Source organism: Pyrgilauda ruficollis, unplaced genomic scaffold, assembly GCF_017590135.1.
Source record: "Pyrgilauda ruficollis isolate IOZ18807 unplaced genomic scaffold, ASM1759013v1 scaffold8, whole genome shotgun sequence".
Taxonomy (NCBI): Eukaryota; Metazoa; Chordata; class Aves; order Passeriformes; family Passeridae; genus Pyrgilauda; species Pyrgilauda ruficollis.
The window spans coordinates 12,608,878-12,629,588 of NW_024529932.1; the positions used below are offsets into that span (position 1 = coordinate 12,608,878).

The 20,711-nt window shown below is 43.0% G+C and overlaps 2 protein-coding genes across 2 annotated transcripts; both read right to left on the minus strand.

Moving 5' to 3' along the window:
* Nucleotides 1-3,479: 3,479 nt before the first annotated feature.
* Nucleotides 3,480-17,226, minus strand: FUT4 (fucosyltransferase 4). The gene is made up of 3 exons (XM_041487131.1): nt 17,042-17,226; nt 4,952-5,088; nt 3,480-4,816 (listed from the first exon to the last, which is right to left on the minus strand). The coding sequence occupies exons 1-3, from the start codon at nt 17,224-17,226 to the stop codon at nt 3,780-3,782; spliced, it is 1,359 nt and encodes a 452-aa protein (XP_041343065.1). The 3' UTR covers nt 3,480-3,779.
* Nucleotides 17,227-18,432: 1,206 nt separating this feature from the next.
* ANKRD49 (ankyrin repeat domain 49) lies at nt 18,433-20,671 on the minus strand. The gene is made up of 3 exons (XM_041487350.1): nt 20,600-20,671; nt 19,823-20,093; nt 18,433-19,384 (listed from the first exon to the last, which is right to left on the minus strand). Exons 2-3 carry the CDS (start codon nt 20,078-20,080, stop codon nt 18,926-18,928), a joined length of 717 nt encoding a protein of 238 aa, XP_041343284.1. The 5' UTR covers nt 20,081-20,093; nt 20,600-20,671; the 3' UTR covers nt 18,433-18,925.
* Between the last annotated feature and the right edge of the window lie 40 nt (nt 20,672-20,711).

Genomic DNA, 20,711 nt, shown 5'->3' on the forward strand with positions numbered 1-20,711 from the left:
AACCATGAACAACCGTGAAAAAAAGCTGTAGCTAAAAGGGAAGATAAAGCACTACATGCTGAATACCAAAATAAACATAGTCTCATTTTGAAATTTAAGGGGGACAAAAAGAATCCAACCACCTTCAAATTCTCTGTAGGTCAAGAGAAAGTTTGTTTTTTGATTTTGTTTGAAACGACATTTTTCCAACACCCAACTTCAATAAATGCACCTTTTGATAGAGAAAATAACTCCAGCACAGCGTCTCCTATGAAAATATTTTTCTCCTGGCAGAACCAGGTTTCATGCCTAACCTCAGATGGTCTGACTACTCTGAGAACAATCAGCCACTTTTATTTATTAAACAAACATGAAAAGACATTCATTCTCTTTAAAAAGCAGTTTTCTTCAGCCTTCATAACACAGACAACAGAATAAAAAATAGGGCAGTTTTGCACTACTTAATTTAATTTTATTGCGTGTCAATATATATAATTATTATAAAGTTTCTTCATTCTGTGAAGATCAAGATACCTTACAGTATAAAATTCCCTGAGATACAATATGCAATTTGAGGGAATCACATAATTCTCTATTCCATTTACATCTACCAACATGTAATGGTAATTCTTCTTCTTATAAAACCCAGAAGACAACGATCTTCCTTTCTCTCCCTCCACCCCAATATTTTAAGGCACGGAATAAAAACTTCTCCAAAATGTATTCAAGGAAACTTTTCTACGAAAAATAGAAAATAGCTTTCCCCAATTTTTACAACTGGATTGTATACATCATCTGCAATACCCTGGTACCCAGTGTACAAACCAGTTTGTTCTGTCAATCTCTATATTTATCATTGAACTAGAGCTCTACAAAGTGCATTACAAAAGCCCGTCCTTTGCCTGTAACAGTACACTATTAGCTCATGGTGTGGATGACCAAAAACCAGAGATCTACAGAAATTCTGTAACACTGACTTCAGCAGCCACAGGCCTGGGCTGAGTTTCCTCCCAAATGGAAAGCCACAAATTTGCAACATCCATGTAAGAATGATGAAATTAGAAAAGACTTCTGTTCTCCAATGCTAGTGCTCTGCAATAATTGCTATACATCTGCAGTTTTCACCATACCGTTCTTGAAAATCCTCAATGCACAATTTACAAATACCGTGCAATTCTGACCACTTTACCCAAATGATACTTTAATTGCTTTGTAGCTTTTTTCTGAATTTTACAAAAAAATTCTCTCAAAGATTTCAACTTTTTTTTTAGAGAGGCTGAGAAGGAAATTAACATTTGCAATCTCTGGAAATTCCCATGCTCCTGCAGCCTGATCTTCTGCATGTGGCATTACTAATGATTACACAGAAGAACCGTGTGCCTGGAAATTTTCACAAAATGCTAAAAAAATTAGGAGGGCTGAAAAAAAATGCACTGGCTTCAGCAGACTGATAAAAAGTAGTGCAATCTTAAATACTATTCCATTATTTTTAAGATTGGGTTTTTGTACACAGTTCTGCAAACTCTGATAAAAACTGAACAGAAAAAAAAAATACTATACATTCATCCTGACACTTGGGTATTACTCTTAATACTATACCTATATTGGAGTTTTAAAAATATCGAACTCAGCATTATGGGAGTAGTAACTACTGATAGAGAAACAGATTTCCATGCCATGAAGAACACTCTTTTACTTTAAACAATCACTTTATACCTCTTGGAGTGAAAGTGCAGCATTAGGAATCATCCCTACTATATCCCACATTGCATACATTGTTTTCACTCCCTTCCCACTAAATATTCTACCCATGCAATATGCGTAGAATAATATTCTACAGCAACTCTGGCACTGACAACAAAAAAGTTCATCAAGTACTTTTAGCCAACCGTCCTTGCACAAAAGCAGAAGGGAATAATTGGAGAAGCCTGCAAGGTCTGAACTGGTAAAACTGTGCAAATTATAAATGAACTTCATTATTATTAGTTTTTTCCCAATAATCCTTGGCTCTGTGCTTACATAATCATGGGGAACATCTAACTAGAAATAAATCAGAGTAGACTGCCATCTTAAAAGCACTCATCCAGCATCCCATACTGCTTAAATCAAATCTAATCCTTTCCTAACCTAAATATGACTCACAAATGCCAGCGAGGCTGCCTGTTCTGATGCCCATCTTTTATTTGCAACTGACTTTCTTCTTTTCCCACCTGTTCTGTGCCCATGATTTTATTGTGAGTGAAGTCTCTGAGTAACTCCATGGATTAAAAAGCAGCAGAATGAATACCTTATTCACATGGGCAAGTCTCTTGTAGGTTGCCATTTTTTTTGCCACCAAACTTGACAGCGGCAAAAGACAGGGGGGCTGAGCTCGGCAAGGATGTGTAATTGTAACTGAATTTTCATTCTGGCTTTGGCTGAGCAAGATCACATGTAACCAAAAAGTAACCACACATCCACTACTAGGATGGCTCCAGCAAAATGTGGGAGTCTGAAAGGGAATAACTACTTTAAGCATTCCTGACAGGCACCGAGCAAGGGAGTTCTACCTTAAGAACCTATTTATTGATTAAAAAACTGAGCCACAAAATGACCTCAAAATGAAAGGAAGAAAAAATAGTAAATCCTTCCCTTTTTATATTCTTTCCTTACATAATCTGTATTTTACTGACAGTGTAGATCTTATTCTCTGAAGTAATTTTCTTTCTGAATGGAAGTGATTTGGGAGTTTGGGGATTTTTTTTGGAAATTATTATTTTTAAAACAACAAAACAACATTCTGATTAGTCTGTTCCCCAGCAGAATTTTTTTAAATGCAAGCCAAAAAACAAGTGAGTTGCTACACAATGGCACTGTCTACTGATACTTGAGAAAAAAGTTTGCCTTTCAGTATATATAGTCAATACAGTAATAAAACCCCTGCCATTCTGAGCCTTTGCCTGCATTTTCCTGCATGGCAATAATTTTGCAGAGAAAAACATGCAGATACCTGTAAACATTTTCTAATTCCTGAAAAAAGGAAGGGTGGAAATGTTCTGACTTTCTTCCCTACAGTCTGTGTTTTCCTGTACTTAAAGTTCTACTCTACTCTCATACAGGATAAGCATGCCTATGGTTTCAGCAGGTAGCAGAATACTTTACATCACCTGAGCTGTTTGTCCACTCAGATTCAGTCCCCTCCATACACTTTTTCCTAAATGGAACAATTATTTGGTTCAAAGCATTATTAACTGGCTGCTGCAATTTCAAGCACTGCTAAAAGGTGCTACTGTATCATAAGATTCTTACATTCAACACTTGCGGCTCAGAATTTGTAAATAGCTTTCACACGCATAAAAAACAGTTTAAAACATTCATTTTTGTCTTAGTATTACAGAAAACCAGCACTGATCGTGTATCTTCTGTGAGCAGAGGAAAGTTTCATGCTCCAGGAAGTTGACATAGCCGCCAAAATTGGTTTCAGCTGTACAGCTGAGGAATTTGGCATCGGATATTTATGTTGAGCTGTGCAGAAATTTAAAAGTTCTGTAACTGTGCAACTTCTGGAAATTTAACTTTGCTCTTTAGGAATCATCTGGCATAATGTCTCTTTGCGCCTTCATAATTTTCTCTTTAATAAAAATCTTCCTTTTATAGGCTTTTCACAGCTTGTTTTCCTGTACCTGTGTGCTTCTCCAAGTGATGCCAGTCTCCTGTGGCTAATGCCGACTACCTGGGCTAATGATCTCTGTGAGACCCATCCTGCCTGACACCTTGGCGCTTGGCCCAGGCTGTCCAGCACGCCTCATCTTCCAGGAACATCAGCTTTCAAACCAGCTGGCCAGATTTTGAACAGTCTTGATTTGATTCCCAGCTGTCCGAACAGCCTCGCAGACCTTGCAGAAATGCTCATCCCAGAACGAGGTGACGTGGACTTCGTACTTCTTCCTCCAGGCAAAGTACCGCCTGTAGTTGGGTTTGTTTTTATCGAGGAATTTCAGGTAGGTGGCCAGCAGCCGGGGGCTGGGGAAGTCGTCAACGTGGATGAAGGAATCGGGGGGGATGAAGCGCTCGTAGTTGGCCCTGCGAGGTCCGAGGACGACGGGCACGGCGCTGGCGGAGAAAGCGTTTCTCCAGAGCTTTTCGGTGATGTAGTCGGTGTGCTGGGAGTTCTCGAAGGCCAGGTAGAACTTGTAGGCTGAGACGGTCTCCACCAGGCCGCCCTCGGCCAGCGCCAGCCCCCGCGCCCCGTACACGTCGATGGGCAGGTGCTCCTTCAGCTGGCGGTAGTAGCGCACCCGGGCGTGCTCCTCGTTCCAGTTGCTGATGACCCAGGCCACCAGCCGCGTCTTGCGGGGCAGGACGAAGGGCCGGGGCGCCGGCGGGGCGTAGAGATATCCATAGGGAACGAACACGTCGGAGTCGCGGCGGTAGGACATGGTCCAGTTGAAGAGCCCGGCGAGCCCCCGCAGGCCGGGCGAGTGCGACGGCGACTCGAAGTTCATCCACACCCAGCGCTGGCGCGGGGGCCGCGGCGGGGCCCCTCGGGGCAGCCCCTCGGCGCCGTGCCGCGCCAGGTCGCGGTGGTGGAACAGCACCGCCTGCGCCTCGCCGAGCCGGCTGCGGTCGGCGCTGAGGCGGCAGCCGCTGATGTTGTAGCGCCGCCGGCAGTCGGGCAAGCGCCGCGGGCGGCCGAAGGGCTCCCACCACAGCAGCACGGTCACCGGCTCGTCGTCCGTCCGGGCCGGCTCGGGCAGCGCCGAGTACAGGGCGAGCGCGGCGGCGGCGGCGCCCAGCAGCCCGGCCGCCAGCGCCCAGCGCCGCCCGCGCAGCCAGCGCCGCCGCGGCAGCCGGGGAGCTGCGGCCCCGGGCCGCTCGGTTGCTCATGCCCGACTCGGAGCCGCAGAGGGAATCTGTGTCTCCGCACTCGGGAGGGATCCCCGGTGAGAGCCCAGGCCCCAGCGCGCACGGGAAAGGTTGAAGGAACGCTCACCAGGGGTCTCAGGGTACCCGCAGCGGGGCACCTCTGGTGGGTTGACCCCGGCTTGGCTGGTAATCACAGCCGCTTTGTCTCGGCCTTCATCAGCAAGACAGAGGAGAGAAAATACAAGGAAAGGCTCTCTGGTCCACCTAAGGACAGGGAGAGTTCACTCAGCAGTTACAAAACAAAACGGATTTGGGGAAATTAACTTAATTTCTTGCCAATCAAATCAGACTGGGGTAATGGAAAATTAAACCAAAACTGAAAGACACCTTCTCCCCAGCCTTCCCTTCTTCCTGGGCTCTGTGCCACTCGCAATTTCTCTGCCTCCTCCCCAACAGCGGTGCAGAACGATGGGGAATGGGGGCTGCGGTCAGTTCATCACATTGTGTCTCTGCTGCTCCTTCCTCCTCAGGGGAAGGACTCCTCACACCCTTCCCCTGCTCCAGTGTGGGTCCTCCCACGGCAGACAGTCCTTTGAACTTCTCCAACGTGAGTCCTTCTCAGGACCTGCAGTTCTTCATGAACTGCTTCAGTGTGGGTCCCTTCCACAGGATGCAGTCCTTCAGGAAAGGCTGCTCCAGTGTGGCTCCCCAGTGGGGTCACAAGTCCTGACAGCAAACCTGCCCTAACGTGGGTTTCCTTTCTCCACGGGGGCATAGATCCCGCCAGGAACCTGCTCAGCAGCAGAGCGTTCTATGGGCATCCACCTGCTCTGGCATGAGGTCCTCCATCCAGGATCATCCTGCTTCACCATGGAGCACAGGCTTCAGGGGAATCTCTGCTCCAGCCCCTGCAGCACCTCCATCCCTTTCTTCTGCACTGACTTTGGTGTCCGCTCTCACATATTTTCATTCCTCTCTTCTCTGGACGTGATTGCTTCTGTGCAATAACTTTTTTCCTTAGATACATTATCCCAAAGGAGCTCTTGCTATCACTGATGGGGTCAGCTGTGGCCAGCAGTGGGTCTGTCTTGGAGCTGGCTGGAATTGGCTCCACTAGACATGGGGGGAAGTTTCTAGTGCCATCTCAGAGAAGCCACCCTTGTCACCCCATCAGTACCAGACCCTTGCCACACAAATCCCATACATGAGCACAGCTGGAGCACAGGGCAGAGGGCCGCAGATGGAGGAGAACCCTGCCATTTACATCACAAAGGCAGGCATAGTCTCAGGTCTCCCCTGTCCTACTGCCCATGAGAAAGCAGGAGTGCTCTGCTGCTTCCCATGTGCATTCTTCCAGTCCACACCTGAAACAGCCAGAGGTTTTAAACTCTGGCAAAAGGGTTTTCCCACACCAGCTGAGCTATGATTTACGTGCTGTATCCTGTGGCCTCACAGAGAAGTACTTTGGAAGATGGAGTGGATTTTTTTTAAAACAGATGTAATTTAGAGAGTGAGGCTGAGAGCAAGTTTGAATAAGTCACTTATTTAGGAAAAAAAATAGAAAAAAAAAAAAAAGAAGAAGTGACAGCTGCAACAATAGCTTTGAATTCCTGTCAAATTCAATCAGTTTCAAGCACCTCTAGAAGGAGTAACAATTTGGAAAACTAAAAGAAAATAAAATTTAAAAGAGGGTTCTTTTTGCTCCTTTACAGCTTTCTTAGAATCATACATGCTTACTTTAAAATCTCACAGTTATTTAAAAACTGCAAAACCTCATGATTACCAGAAAATTACTTTTTCCAACTCTGCTTCACAGAGTTGCTGTGAAAAAGTGCATTACATATGCTCAAAACCTTTTTCCTAAGGAATTTGCTTCAGTGAACTGTGAGGTTGTTGACTCACACAGTTCAGACAGTGTTTGTACAGAACTGAGCAAGTTTCCAGCTCTGACACTGCACAAGCTCATATCCAACAGCTGTTGATCCAAGGTCCTCTCATATATATCTAGTGAAGGCAGCAGAGTTACAGCAGGCAGAAATTCTCACTGACTGTTTGGATTTCAGATTTTACATGACACGTACATCGAGGCCCTGTGACTTAACGCTAGTAAGTCAAGAAGTAAGAGAAGTGATTCAGGTCTCAAAAAAAATAAAGCACAGTTGTGTGTGAGGGTGGTGTTAGGTTAGAAACTAAGTCATGTACACCCATAAACCTATAGTACGTAGTCATTCCATACTGTGTACATAGTACTTCCATAGTCCATGCTGCAAACACTTATAAAATATAAGAAATGCCAACAGCTGTGGTTGGAGTTGGTATCTGGCTGCCTGCTCCTACATACATCCAGAGCTGGCTGGAATGGATCTCCAGGGATCACTAGTCCACCCTAGTGGATGAGGTGAATCATTGCCGGCACTAGCACCTGTCTTGATAAATAACTGGTTTTAGTCGCAAAATGGGAAATGGGAAAGTTGCTTTGCTACAGTAGAAAACTGCAAAAAAATACAGAAATACAATGCTGAGGAAGAGTAAAATCCTGTGAAGCCCTAAAATGTACGTAGATTCAGTCCAGAGCCCACCTGATACAGTGAACACTACACAAAATGAACACAATCCCTAGTCTGCATTAACCAAGGATTCAAAATGGTCCAAACCCACAACTGTTAGTTATTTTGTTTATTCAAACTGAGACTTGTGAAAGTGAGTGGGAGAGCTCAATTGTCTTCTGTGGAATTCTGATTCATTCAATAAATTTGATCATATCAACTGCAATGATGATTCTTCTTTTCCTTCAGGAGCTTTCAGCATTGATACTTGACTTTGGAGGAGTCTTTATCTAGTCATGCTTTCATTTCCATTGCTGCTAAGCATTCACTGCTAAGCGTTCCAAATTCAAAGCCTGACCAGTTACACTGATGATGCAAGGTCTGATCCTGCCTATGGTAAATCAACAAAAATGTTGGCCTTAATTCAGCATTTATGAAATGTTTCAGGACAACATGGACATCTTTATAAGCCAAATAGTGACAAATTTGGAAGACAAAAAAAAAAAATTCTCTTGTGAGGATTCATAGCAAAAGTTGCCTAGTTACTTTTGGTTTTTTGCAGTCTCACAGTGAAACTTCAGTGTGACTTTCATCTGCACTTCAGTGGCATCCACATTAAAACGATTGTTACACTGAGACAAATCTGTTGAATTATTTAGCATGAAATCAAAACATGGCTTTCTGTATTCCTCAACACAACATCAGCTAAAGCTCCACATCTCTCTGCATCTTAAAAAAAAAGCTATTACTGAAATCCACAGTAAGTTGTGGTTCTTTATACAACACAGATATTCAGAACTATAACAATATTTGGTTTATTGTGGCAAATAAGAATTTAATAATTTCAAGATGAGAGAGCAGTAGCCCAAATATTTTCTATGAGTAATGTTGTCACCTTAAATTAATTTTCCTGTTACACCTGCTGCTGTGGAAGCTACATATATGTTTACATTTACATGTTGTATGTAGTCCACTAGTTCAAAAATCTTTGTAGAATTTGTATCTAGAGCAAGATGAAATGTATATTTGAGATATATTTTAGAATTTTTTACAAATCACAAATCTGACTGTTTTGTTGATGCTGTCTTCAAATCCTCCCAGTATGGGAAATAGCAGAAATACATTTTAATTGGATATTCATCATAGTCACTGCTGAAAGTGATGACAGTTGTGCCTTCATCTAGAAGTCCAGCAGATTCTTAGAAATCTTGGTGTAGTACATTTAAGAGCCAGATGGGATGTGTTGCTGTAGAGTGAAGGATACAGGGAGTGACCTCACTGTCAGGACCAAGGTTGGAAATCAGGTGTCCTCAGGTCTGTGTGTAGGTCAGATATTTCTCTTCCCTTTTTAATGTCTCATTTCTTGACTGGAAAAATAAACACCAGCCAGGCAGTAACCCATGTCAACTTCAGTTTGCCTCATTTCTGCCACAATACACAGTACATCCACGCCACAATCACATCAGCTACTTTGTGCTGACAGGGTTTTTTCAAGCAGATTTGTTCACTCTGACTCAGGAAAAACTCCATGGACATCACTGAGAAGTACAACATGATGAAGGCTGAGTAGTGTTGCCAGATGCCTGAAGACCTCCCACAGGGAACACATCTGATTTGGTCTGCTTTGGAGACAAACCAGTCCAGGAGATAGCCCCATGGACTGAGGACCACCCAGGCTTCTTGGCACTGTATATGCAGCTTGGGAGTGCTTTAACTGCTCTGTGGAAATCACAGCAAGTTCTCATGTTGCTGATACTCAAAAATGTAAAATAATATGCTGTGTGTTAGTAGTGCAGCTGTTGCAAAATAAAAAATATTTTGCTTATTTGAAGGTTGAATAGATGCCATCACTAACAGCAGTAAATATTTTTGCCTGGAACTTCCCAACTGGCTTCCTCCTCTCCTCTGACTCACACTGTTTTGTTGCACTTCAGAAATATTTAAGCCTAGAAAACTGTTTGAAGCTATTTGTCAACGTTTTACAAAGGCAGTTTAAAAGGTACTGTAAGACATGGTTGTGTTTTCAACCACAGCTATCAACCCAGACATTCTGTCAGGCGGGGAAACCTTGTGAAGTTTTTTCATCATAAGAAAATGTGATCAGCTTCAAAGCGTAGGAGGATGCTGTCTGGTACCAAAATGACAATAAGAATGATGTTGCAGTCTCTTCATAAATAGTCCCCATGGTTTCAATGCAAGTTTTGCCAAGAACCTAAATTCTCTATGAAAAGGCGTGGTAAAAGTTTTTTTCTGTATAAATGATACCCTTTGTATTTCAGTGTGAAGTTTAAATGCCTGTAATTTGATTACCTAGTGTTCCATATGTACGATTATGATCTTTCTGCTTGGAAGTTTAAAATTTGGAAATACGATGAGAAGATCCAGTTGAAAGTTGATGCCTGAACAGTTTCTGGACAGACAAACTCATATTTCTGCATATGCAGCAAAGGCAGTGTTAAAATATTCAGCCTGGCTACAGTTTCACTTGTGACTGTGAGCAATGCTGGATTAAAACCATGTGAAGTTGATATTTCCAGGTCAAGGCACAGGCATGAACAAATGTGCACACTGTGAATGAAAGATCCTGTCCAGGACACTCTTCAGTTTTCCATTGAAGCACACAGCTTTGTTGTTCACCAGTGTAGACCAGAGGAGAAATCAGAGCAGAAAATTTTCCTAGCAGTCCCACATGAGCCTCAGACACACTTTGACACATGTGTGGGTACCAGCAAGCCAGAATTTGACTCTGTGGATATTTGTAAGCAGTTATCAATAATTTCAATCTTCCTTGGGTTTCCTCAGACACACTTTGACACGTGTGGGTATCAGCAAGCCAGAATTTGACTCTGTGGATATTTGTAAGCAGTTATCAATAATTTCAATCTTCCTTGGGTTTTTTTTTTTCAGCATTGGCCTTCATCTTGCGCAGCCACACTGGCAAGAGACAGTGATCAGTGCAACCAGCACTGATGCTCTCATTTTAGCCAGCTGAGCATCTCCCAGGACAGAGAGCAAGGATTTGTGACAAAACTTCTCTTTGGACATCTTTGAAGATCAGGGGTTGTGGTCATATCTCAGTCCAGGAGACAAAACTAGCCCTAATTTGAAGTAAATCTTCTAAACCACACATAATCTAGTTATGGGGCTCTCAATACCAACTGCTTTAATAACTTGACCCTCTCCTGTTGTGCTTCATTACTTAATAATGTAGATGTAGTCTTGGAAAAATATAAGTGTTTAATCACTGGTACTAATACAGGCAATGATGTAATGACGTAAGCAATGATAACAATTGTCTTTCAAAACAGTTGTGTTGAGTTTGGCAACGAAATAATAAAATTAAAAAAGAGAAAAAGAGAGCCAAACAGTTAGATGGTAAAAAGTCACTATGATAAAATGTGAGCACAGTAATTTAAATTACCCAACACCCTATTTAATGAAATATGATAAAATATTACAAATATCACTGTAATATTAATAACATTGTTATTATGCAATATTAAATTTAAACAAATTGCTTTGTTTTATTCAAATAAAAGAGGATACACATAAAAAGGTCACAAACATGAATATATCAGACTAGGTAAGAATTACCACAGTCTCATAAGTGAGGTAATATATTCAGTAGAAAAGATCCAACAGGAATTTCTCTGTTGTAGAAGGTCACACAAAAAGGAAGAGGCAGAAAATGAGCACCAAATGCTGCACCAAAACTGAGTTAGTGCAGGAATCCAGGATAGAGCCAGAAAGTCTTCTCATTTGGAAATTTTTAAAATAAGATTATGAAACAGAATGGGAAAGCAAGGAGAGGAGAGTAGGGTAAAAATGAAACAAAGCAGAAGCAAGATACAACAAGCCTAATCTAAGTCTCTGTCTGAAAATCCAGTGCTTTTCAAACACTATTATGTGATTCACGATCAAATTTGCATCTAAAAAGTGAGAACAGTATTTTCAGAAGGAGCTACCCCTCTAGTGCCTCAGGTACAATATTCAGTACAATAACCTTTTTCATTTAGGAGTCAGATGGAAACACTGAAAAGAATTGACTTGAAGCCTGCTGAGGGGCTGTTTTGGTTTTGGTTTTTCTCTTTTTCCCTTCTCACTGATACAAAAGTAAAACCCAACTTCTAATGTCAGAGCAGAGATCCAGAAAAAGAACAAACATCTGATTTAATTCACAGATAATTGTAGAAAAAAAACCAAAGGAAATTAAAGTCCAGTTTCACAAAGTTGTCATTGAGACTTCCTTTTTAAAAATATTCACTGTGTTATAGATACTTCCAGAGGAACTGAGAGGCCCAGAAACAAATCCCATCTCCACCTCTTAGGCAAGGTTTTGGTACCAGGGGATGACTACAGGAGTGAATTCTGTGAGGAGTTTTAGAAGCTTCTCCTGTGTCCAACAGAGCCAATACCAGCTGGCTCCAAGACAGAGCCGCTGCTAACCAGGGCTGAGCCAATGAGCAATGCTGGTAGTGCCTCTGGGATAACAAATTAAAGAAGGAAAAAGGCACTGCACTGAAGCAACTGGAGCCAGAGCAGAGAGGAGTAAGAATATGTGAGAAGAACAGCCCTGTAGATCCCAAAATCAGTGGAGAAGGAGGGGCAGGAGGTGCTCCAGGAGCCAGAGCAGCCCCTGGGGAAGACCATGGTGAGTCAGCTGTGCCCCTGTAGCACACAGAAGTCCATGGTGAAACAGCCTCTGGAGGACTCCATATATTTTCTGATTTTATACAGGATGAAGGATTTAGATTTGTTTTGTAAGTGGCATGATAATACAAAGCAAACTAATATTCATTTGGTGTTACCTCACTGTAATAATGGTTTAAGAGTTAAGAGTGGTAAGTTATTTCATGTTCCATGCTGTCTCTGTGGCTCTTCAATACTATGATAGCTCTTACATGGAGAGAGGCTGATTTATGTTAAACTTTCATTAAATCAGGCTAGATAGTGAATCACAAACTCTTGCCTTCTTGTTGCAGTAGAGACGGACGAAATTACACACCAAGCAATGTATCAAAGGCTTTTTTTATTGCTGCCTTTTCTTTTTACATCATTTTATAAACCTCATGTGTGATTCCAATTGGTTAGTAGCTTTCTTGTCAATTACTCTATTGGTTAGTAAAAGGTATTTTTCTTGTCCTTCAAATCTCTCTATTCTTAAATTGTTTACATATTTTCTTCAATGATTCTCATGGGATAGATTTAATGTTTATGCATGTGCTAGTTGTTTTTCACCGAGGAATAGATTGTTATGTTAACTGTTCACATCAGGATTGTTTTCATGTGGGAACCTGCAAAGTGTTAGCTTCGCTTTGAAGAAATGACAGGCTAGCCACTGATCTGAGAGAGCAGGTCTGATTTTATGAGGCCTTTCTTTTATAATTTTTCTGCCTTACTGCAACACCTTCGAAATGCTCTGTTTAATGGATGAACTCAGCCTAAAGCATTATGAGCCACTTCATCAATACATTAAAACCATCTGCTGGAACTTAGAATCACTTTGCAAAAGAGAAAACTATGAAAACGTGCTTTCACAGTTAAACGTTTTTCAGCAAGAACATCTTGTAATCTTTGGATTGTGACGTTTTCATCACTGGTGGAAATATGGCTCAGATTTGACTACTTACAAGATCAGATTAAAAAGTAGTATGAGGATGTCAATAAAACAACAAAAAGGAAATAGGTCTATATTCAAGTAGAACTTTATTCAAAATCCTATAAATAAACATCTACATTTCCAAAGGTAGCTAGTTATGCTGATGTTTGATTTGACACATCAAAGCAGGCTCAGGTCTTCACAGCATTGACATTCAGCAATCTGTAAAAAAGACAACATCTTGTCTAAGGATGCATGAGATACCACACAGTGAGCCCTCCAAACCACTGGTCACTTTTAGAGAAAGGCAGTAAAAGGAAGAAGGAAAATGCATTTACTTAAGTAAATTCAGCAATATGAATAAATTTTTTTCTTTTTCTATCTTCTGTTTATATCTTCTGCATATTTTCCCTTAATTTTTTGCAGTTCCTATCTCTGTGTTCCTGAACTGTATTCTCCTCTTTTCTGTTTCCTTCAGGAATTTCTAACCTTCTGTATGTCTCCTCTTTCATGCCCCTTATCAGTGCTTCTTCCTTTTCCTTCAGTGGTTCCTCTCCTCTGGCACTAAACACAGCAGGCTCATCTTCTCTCATCACCTCTTCCCTTTTGTCCATTTCTATAGCCTGTGCCCACTCCATCTCCCCACTAGTGTCTCCTTTCTTCCCCAGATCCTTACAGAGAAAAGAGTGCATGAATGGAGATGGTTTGGTGAACACAGGAGCTGAAGCTAGATTGCTCCCAGTTTTACTCCCATTAGGTGTCTTTTCTGCCACCTCTTCTCTCATGATGCCTGCCTGCCCACTGCAAAACAGGCAGCATATCTAGTGAGGAGGGCACCACTTGTCTCTAGCAGCAGTCCCGGAGAATGAAATCTCATTCAAATTCCCAAAGGAAAATCAACAGATTTTCAGCACCTACATCAATCTGAATGAACTGCTATGTTTTAAAGTTCTTCTTTCTTCATGGTTCTGAGCAGGAAATGGAGAAGATCATGATCTTTGAAAACTCTGCTTGCCTTCACTAGAAGCCTGAGGTACATAAGCCACTATCTCCTGATCTCATAAGATCAGGATAGGAAGGGAAAAAGGGGTGCTAGTCATGTATTTATAAACCTGCATTTTTAAACCACTATCCCCCAAGAATGTGGGAATGAGCTTCATGTAATGGCAAAATATGCTGAGTTCATATATTCTGCAAGCTCATGGCATTAAAAATATTCCTCTTAACAAGCAAACAAACTGTGTTTCCTCAGGGTTTAAAGAGAGTTAGCTTAGGAGAGAATGTAGGCACACATTAAGTTAAAATCTATAAAGAACAGGTCTGCTCCACAAAAGCTACACTCTACAGACTGTAAGGAGAGAAACACATTTCCCAGAGCACCAGCTGACCACTGCAGGCAAACGCTAAAATGCCTGAAAGAATTACTAGACCAAGCTCTTTTCAGAGAGTGTGCTGGAGGAGTGCTTTTCCAAGCAATTGAATTTTTTAGGGTTGTATGCTAAGAACAGTAAGGTTCATAATGAACATGAAACAAACACTCACCATCTACCAGTAGAAACCAAGGGATTATTCCACAGAACAGATGTGGAACCTTTACAAAAGGTTTCAGAATATGAAATAAGGTGACTCAACACAGCAGCCCTGAACTGATTTCTTCTGCAAAGATTTCAAAGTCTGTTGCCTACTTACTAAAGGATGAGATGGGTTAGCTCTGCAGAAAGATGCCCTGCAACTTAAAAATGAGGCGCTATAGTAAAAGTTTCTTATTATTGACTCTTACTTTTCACTTTTGCATGTCTTGAGTAGAATTGAGGCTGTAAAAGTAAATCACTGCTGTTCTGTGACACTGGTTTCAGGCTTCTAGTGGAGAAATTGTTCTTCACATTCCAAACTCCTTCCAGAGCCACTGTTAACAATTTGGCAAAATAACAGCTTTATAACTGACTGCTTATTCTAGAATTAATATAAAACTACACAATAATATTCTTCCATACTTAATGAAAACAGATTGACATCTTCAGAGAGAAATTCAGATTGCTAAAGGCACACAACGCTCTCTACTGTTTATAGAAGCTCTTAGGACTACTCAGGCACCCAACTGAAGAAGGATATAGCTTGTCTATAATAAATAAGAAACAGCAGTTATACCACTGATGCAGGCAGCATCCTTTTTTGGTCATACTGGAATACCAAATGCCCTCATAAAAATGGAGAAAACAACAACACCCACGCCCCCAAAAAACCCAACCCAAACCAAAAACTAACCAAACAAACAAAAAACCAAAGCCATCACCATCAGAACAAAATTAAAAGCTAATTTATTTTGTGGAAAGGTTACAATTTACTAGCCATCTAATTTATTTTAAATAATACCCTTTAGTGGTCTAAACTGTGTAGATCAGTAACCATCCAACCTGACAGCTCTTGCTTATCAGAGCCCAGGCCACTTAGTAAGCATCTCTAATTCTCCAAACAGCTGAAAAAGGAATTCAGTACTCACTGAATAATCTGTACACCAACATCTACATTTATCATATTTATCATTCATCATTGTTATGCTATGCCTATAACATTGTGCTGTACATACCATTTCTGTACTGAGCTTGCTATAGATCCATAATATAGAGTCCTGTAACAAATATGCGTGCAGTGTTTCTCTATTATCTTTGCACTTTTAACATACATTTCTTTGGGACACTCCTCAAAAGTCATGAGAACATATAAAGTAACATCCATTTATTCAACCAGACTGAAATATTCCAGACAATTTTGATCCATTGGCAGATGGATGCAGAAATAGTTGTGTAGATAGTTGTGTTCAGCTCTTAGTAACATTAGGCACATGAGCAGATTGAGCAGACCAGAGTTAACATCTGCAACTCAGCTCTGTGTCCTGGATCCCTTTTCAGTCAAGAGGAAAAGAACAGGCACTTTTAGAGCATGACACACACAATGACAGGTGTCTAGGACAAGTCAAAAAAATGTCCAAAGTGTCTTTTTTCCTCTACTTACTAAAAAGAGGGTACCTAAGTCAGTCATTTGCAGTGTGTGCTGTAATTCCCTACAGAGCCTAATCGCAGTAATAAGAATTACAGGCTCAAATGGTCTTTACATCTACTGGGTACTGATTACATCACCTAATTTAGGTACATTTTTGTCTGTGAATCCAACTGTTTTTAATTCATTTTGAGTGAGTTTAGAAATGGGTCTCAATCCTACACAAGAGAAATAGTGTACTAATAACCACAGCATTTCTTTCAAAGAAATGGGTAACAAAGCTTCCCTACTGCTGGGCAATTGTTTCTGGTTTATTAAACTGATACATCATATGGAATTAACTGTGTTCTCTCTGATCCCATAATTTCTGACCAAAAAAAAAAAAAAAAAAAAAAAAAAAAAGAAAAAAAAAAAAAAAAAAGAGAGAGAAAAAAGTAATAAAGACTATATGCAATTCTGCTGTTTAAATGTTCCGCACGATATTACATAAATGTTCTGTAATTTTGCCACAGTCCCTCAAAACAATCACTTGTCTTGACAAATACTTGCTGTTTGCTGATAAGGAGGATTACCTGCAGCTGGATGATTAACATTGCATTCTTCTTCCTGTAAATGAAAGTGCTCCTCCAGTATTTCTTTAACTCTCCTAGGTGGCTCAACATATACACATTTCTGCCCTGTTAATAAAATACATTACAAAACAACCAGTTATTATAAATCCCCTGAATGCTGATGTACTTTGCTGAATGCAGTTGTCAAGTTATGCTACTCTGCATCCACCTTCAATAAATGTGAACCAAATAATTTACAAATATTTGACAGTAGCCAGCCAGGTCCTCCTCCCCAGGACAGGAGGATGGTACAGGACATGACCCTGGTGGGGCCACCCAGACGGGGTGTGCTGGTAGCCAAAGCCACCCCAGGGCCACTCAGGGAGCCGGCCACCGTGCCTCCCCATGACAGACATCCCAGGGCAGGGCCGTAGGTGGAGAGGTATCCAAGAAGATGTCCTCGCTGCAGGAGTCTCCAGGGAGCTGAAGAGGGATGCGGACGCCGCACGGCACCAGGCCAGCACCTGCCGCGGTGCTGGGGGACATCAGTGCGGAGCCAAGGGGAGCCTCGGCTGGGCTCCCGAGGGGACACCGCGGGCTGGGGCAGGAGTGGCCGGGGACGGCCGTGCTCACGGGGCTGCTCGCCGCGGTTGCCGCTGCCCGGCTCTCCGGCCGCCGCCGCGGGTGTGTGCCGGCCCGCCGCCCTCATGGCTGCCGCTGCGGCCGCTGGGCCGGCTGCTGCCGCGGGGGTTGCCAGGCGGCCCGGCAGGCGGGGCCGCCGCTCCCCGGGCACGGAGGCGGCCCGCCAGGCAGGCTGCGGCTGCGGCTGCTGCCAGCCCCGACGTCAGCGGGCCCTGGCCGCCGCTCGGGGCACGGGGTGGGGGACAGCTCTGGTGCCATCAACAGCTACTCCTCTGTGTCACTCAGCACGGCCACGGCAGCGGGGCACGCACATCGCAAACTCCGCACCGCTGTGGGCTGTCACCACGGGCCTGCCCTACGGAAGGATGCCGGGCTGAGGGGAAGAACGACAGTCTGATGTGTATCTACTGAAACTCGAAAGTACTAGTTCGGTTTAAAAACGAGGCATCTTCAGACACTGCTTATTGGACTGAAGTGGCCTTGTAATCCACATCTTTATTATTCCTTGATGCATCTCAAGGTATATTCATCTTCTTCCACAGATGTTCTGAAACCAAACTTTTAAAAACAATAAGCATTAAAACCATGTTACACCATTCATAGTTCAGAAGCTGTTTCCATTTTCCAACAGAAAGTGCTGAACATTACATACTGCTTCTAAAAGGTGGGTGACCAAGTTGCCCTCCACAGTAGCTTGATCAGGGCACCAAATGTGGTCCAACATATCCCAACCCTGCTACAGCTGCAATTGTGCTGCATGTTAGTGGAAGGAGATTGGGATCACCCAGTAAGGCATCTGCATGGTTTACTACAGCTCTCATAGTGGCATACCTCAGCACTTACATTCAATTTTCAGTTTGTTTAACAGAGAAGCGACTTTCTCCGCTTCTAAATTACAGATGGTAAAGCTGAAGCTGAAAATCATACTGCATGCCCTTACCATGGCAAAATTTTAGTGTACTAACTCAAAAGTACAAGAAAAATACTCAATTACCTGTAACTAAATCAGACATGACTATGCTGGCTGTTTATCCTCACATGGTTGTGGCTCATTTTTTCCAACTAATGCCACATTCTTGACATTAAGTCTTTATGCAACTTAATTGCAAGGAAAAAGTAAACAGGATCTTGATAGAAAATCACTTCTGTGAAAAGCACCAGGAAAAAAATAAAGCAAAACTACTTTCTATCCTATGAATAATGTGTTTGATTTATGAACAGGCGACTGCATTGATAAATGGGCCTTCAATTAAAAATATAACAAAATACTTTTGGTTTAATATTTTATTTTATAATAAGCCTTACATTAGGTTCATTAAACATTTTGTGTATCACCCAAATAAGTTACATTCATTCTGAGCTTTCATGCAGTTTTAAAAAAGTTAGAATTTCTCAAAAAATAATTTTCAAGTGAGCCGTAATAAAGTCTGCATAACCAAGCCAGAATTTTTTCACATCAAGTAAATATTCCAGTTTTTCCTCCTGCTTTTACACTACAGACAACTTACAAAGGCCTCTCCAAATCTGCACTTATTAAACAGAAACTCACAGGAATTACTGAGACTTTCTGACCACCCTGACTAACAGCAGTAACGCTTCAAAGTACGAGCGTGGCCACTGAACTGCGCGGCAGGAGGTGACATTTTGCCTGAGGAGAATACTGAAAGATCTTACGTTAAAACCTCGTTGCAAAGAGACAGACCACCACCGACAGGCATGCAGAACACCAACAAGAAAGAGGCAGAAAACCTCACATTCACAAGCTTTTATGGGGACACAGTGTTTATGCAGTCTTCTACTATTTCAAAAAGGTAGTGATAGATATCAGTCCTCCTTGCAATGTCAAGGGCAGTTTCATCCAAGTTGTTTTTCAAGTCTGGCTTCACGTAGCGGTTCATCAGCAGGAGCTCAAGGGTTTCCCTGCTGTTTTTGTTCCCCGCAGCAATGTGCAGGGGTGTCAGCAGACCGTTTGTCTGCGCGTTGATGTCTGCACCCTGCTGGAGCAGGAACGCGGCCACTCTGGTGTTGTTCCACTTGCAGGCGCTGTGCAGGGGCGTCCAGCCGTCCACGGTCTGCGCGTGGACGTCGGCCCCTTGGGCCACCAACTCGTGTGCAACATCCAAGTGCCCGCTGTAGGCAGCTCGGTGGAGAGGAGTGTATTGATCTTCATCACGAGCGTTCACTGGAGCCAGCTTTTCCGTCAGGAGCCTCTTCACGGTACTCAGCTGTTTAAAGAAAACAGGGAACTTCACGTGATTCTATGAAACAAGATGTATGGCTTTCACGGTCCTGAAGTTTAATTTCTGTCAGTGCCAAAAGCACTTACAAAATCTCAGATACAGCCTCTCCACTCTGGTTAAAAGGCTTATTTGCCATGCAGAGCCTAGCATGCTTTCAGTTTATAGAAGTTAAAGAAAAGTGCTGTTACTTGAACTTTGAACTGGAATAAAAATTTGTTCTAAAAGCCAACGGATCCAGAGATGCTTTAGTGTGTATGGGCTACAAAGGGGGATAGTTTACATACTGCGCCTTGCAAAACCAGATCAAAACAGCTCAGAGAAAGAATGAAAGTATAGGTAAATTTTTGTTTGTGGATGAGACTACAGATGTGCTCAAAAGAACATTCTTGTAAATTATATATATTTACAGAGCAAGTGCCTTACCCGATTGTTTTCAGCTGCCCAGAGTAGCAATTTTTCTGGATGTTTTTCCATTTTCTTTTCTTGCATTTCGTACCATTCCTCGGTTCTTTCTTGCTCATCATCATCATCATCAGACTGTCCTGACCAACAGCTCTGAGTTCCTACAGGAATCAAATGCCTGTGCGTCTCCAGCAGTTCAAGTTGGTTAAAATGCTCTGTGAAGTCTTCAAACAGCTCGCTGTCATCATCATCTTCATCAGCTTGCTTGTCTTTATTCATTTTCAGTCAGCATCTGTGAGCAGCAGATGTACAACAGCATTTATGCCAACTGTGACTGTAATCGGTGCACTGTCAATTAAACTATCTGATGGATGATGCTGATGTCAACAAACAGCAAAACCCAAGGGAAAACTCAGTGATCCTCCGCTAACCCGGGCTTTGCTACCCCAGCTCAGCCAAAACTCACAGCTAACAGCCACGCTAGAAAAGCACCGTGTTACCCCGACCCCCGAACGGCACCACCTTCAGACTGCAGTGCAACACTGTGCGGGGGTTTGCTGAGTGCGCTCGAAACCCTGCTCACTTTACTGACAACGGGTCTGGAGAGCAGCCCGGACTTTGGGGCAGAGTCTCTGCTCCGCCCCAGCGGCCCGGCCCGCAGCACCGGCCCCGCTCCGCTCCGCGGGGCCCACATCACCTCGGGCAGGCCCCACCGCGCCGCAAGACACCGGCCGATCCCCGCCCGCCCCGTGGTCTCCCATCCGCCCCGCCCGGCCCCGCTCGGCCCCGCTCCGGTACCGGCGGTCCCAGCGCCGCCGGCGGCTCCGGGCGGGGCGCGGCCCAGCGAGCGCTTCCGGGCCGCGGCTGCCGGACGTGACGGAACGGGCCGGGCCGGGCCGGGCCGGGCCGG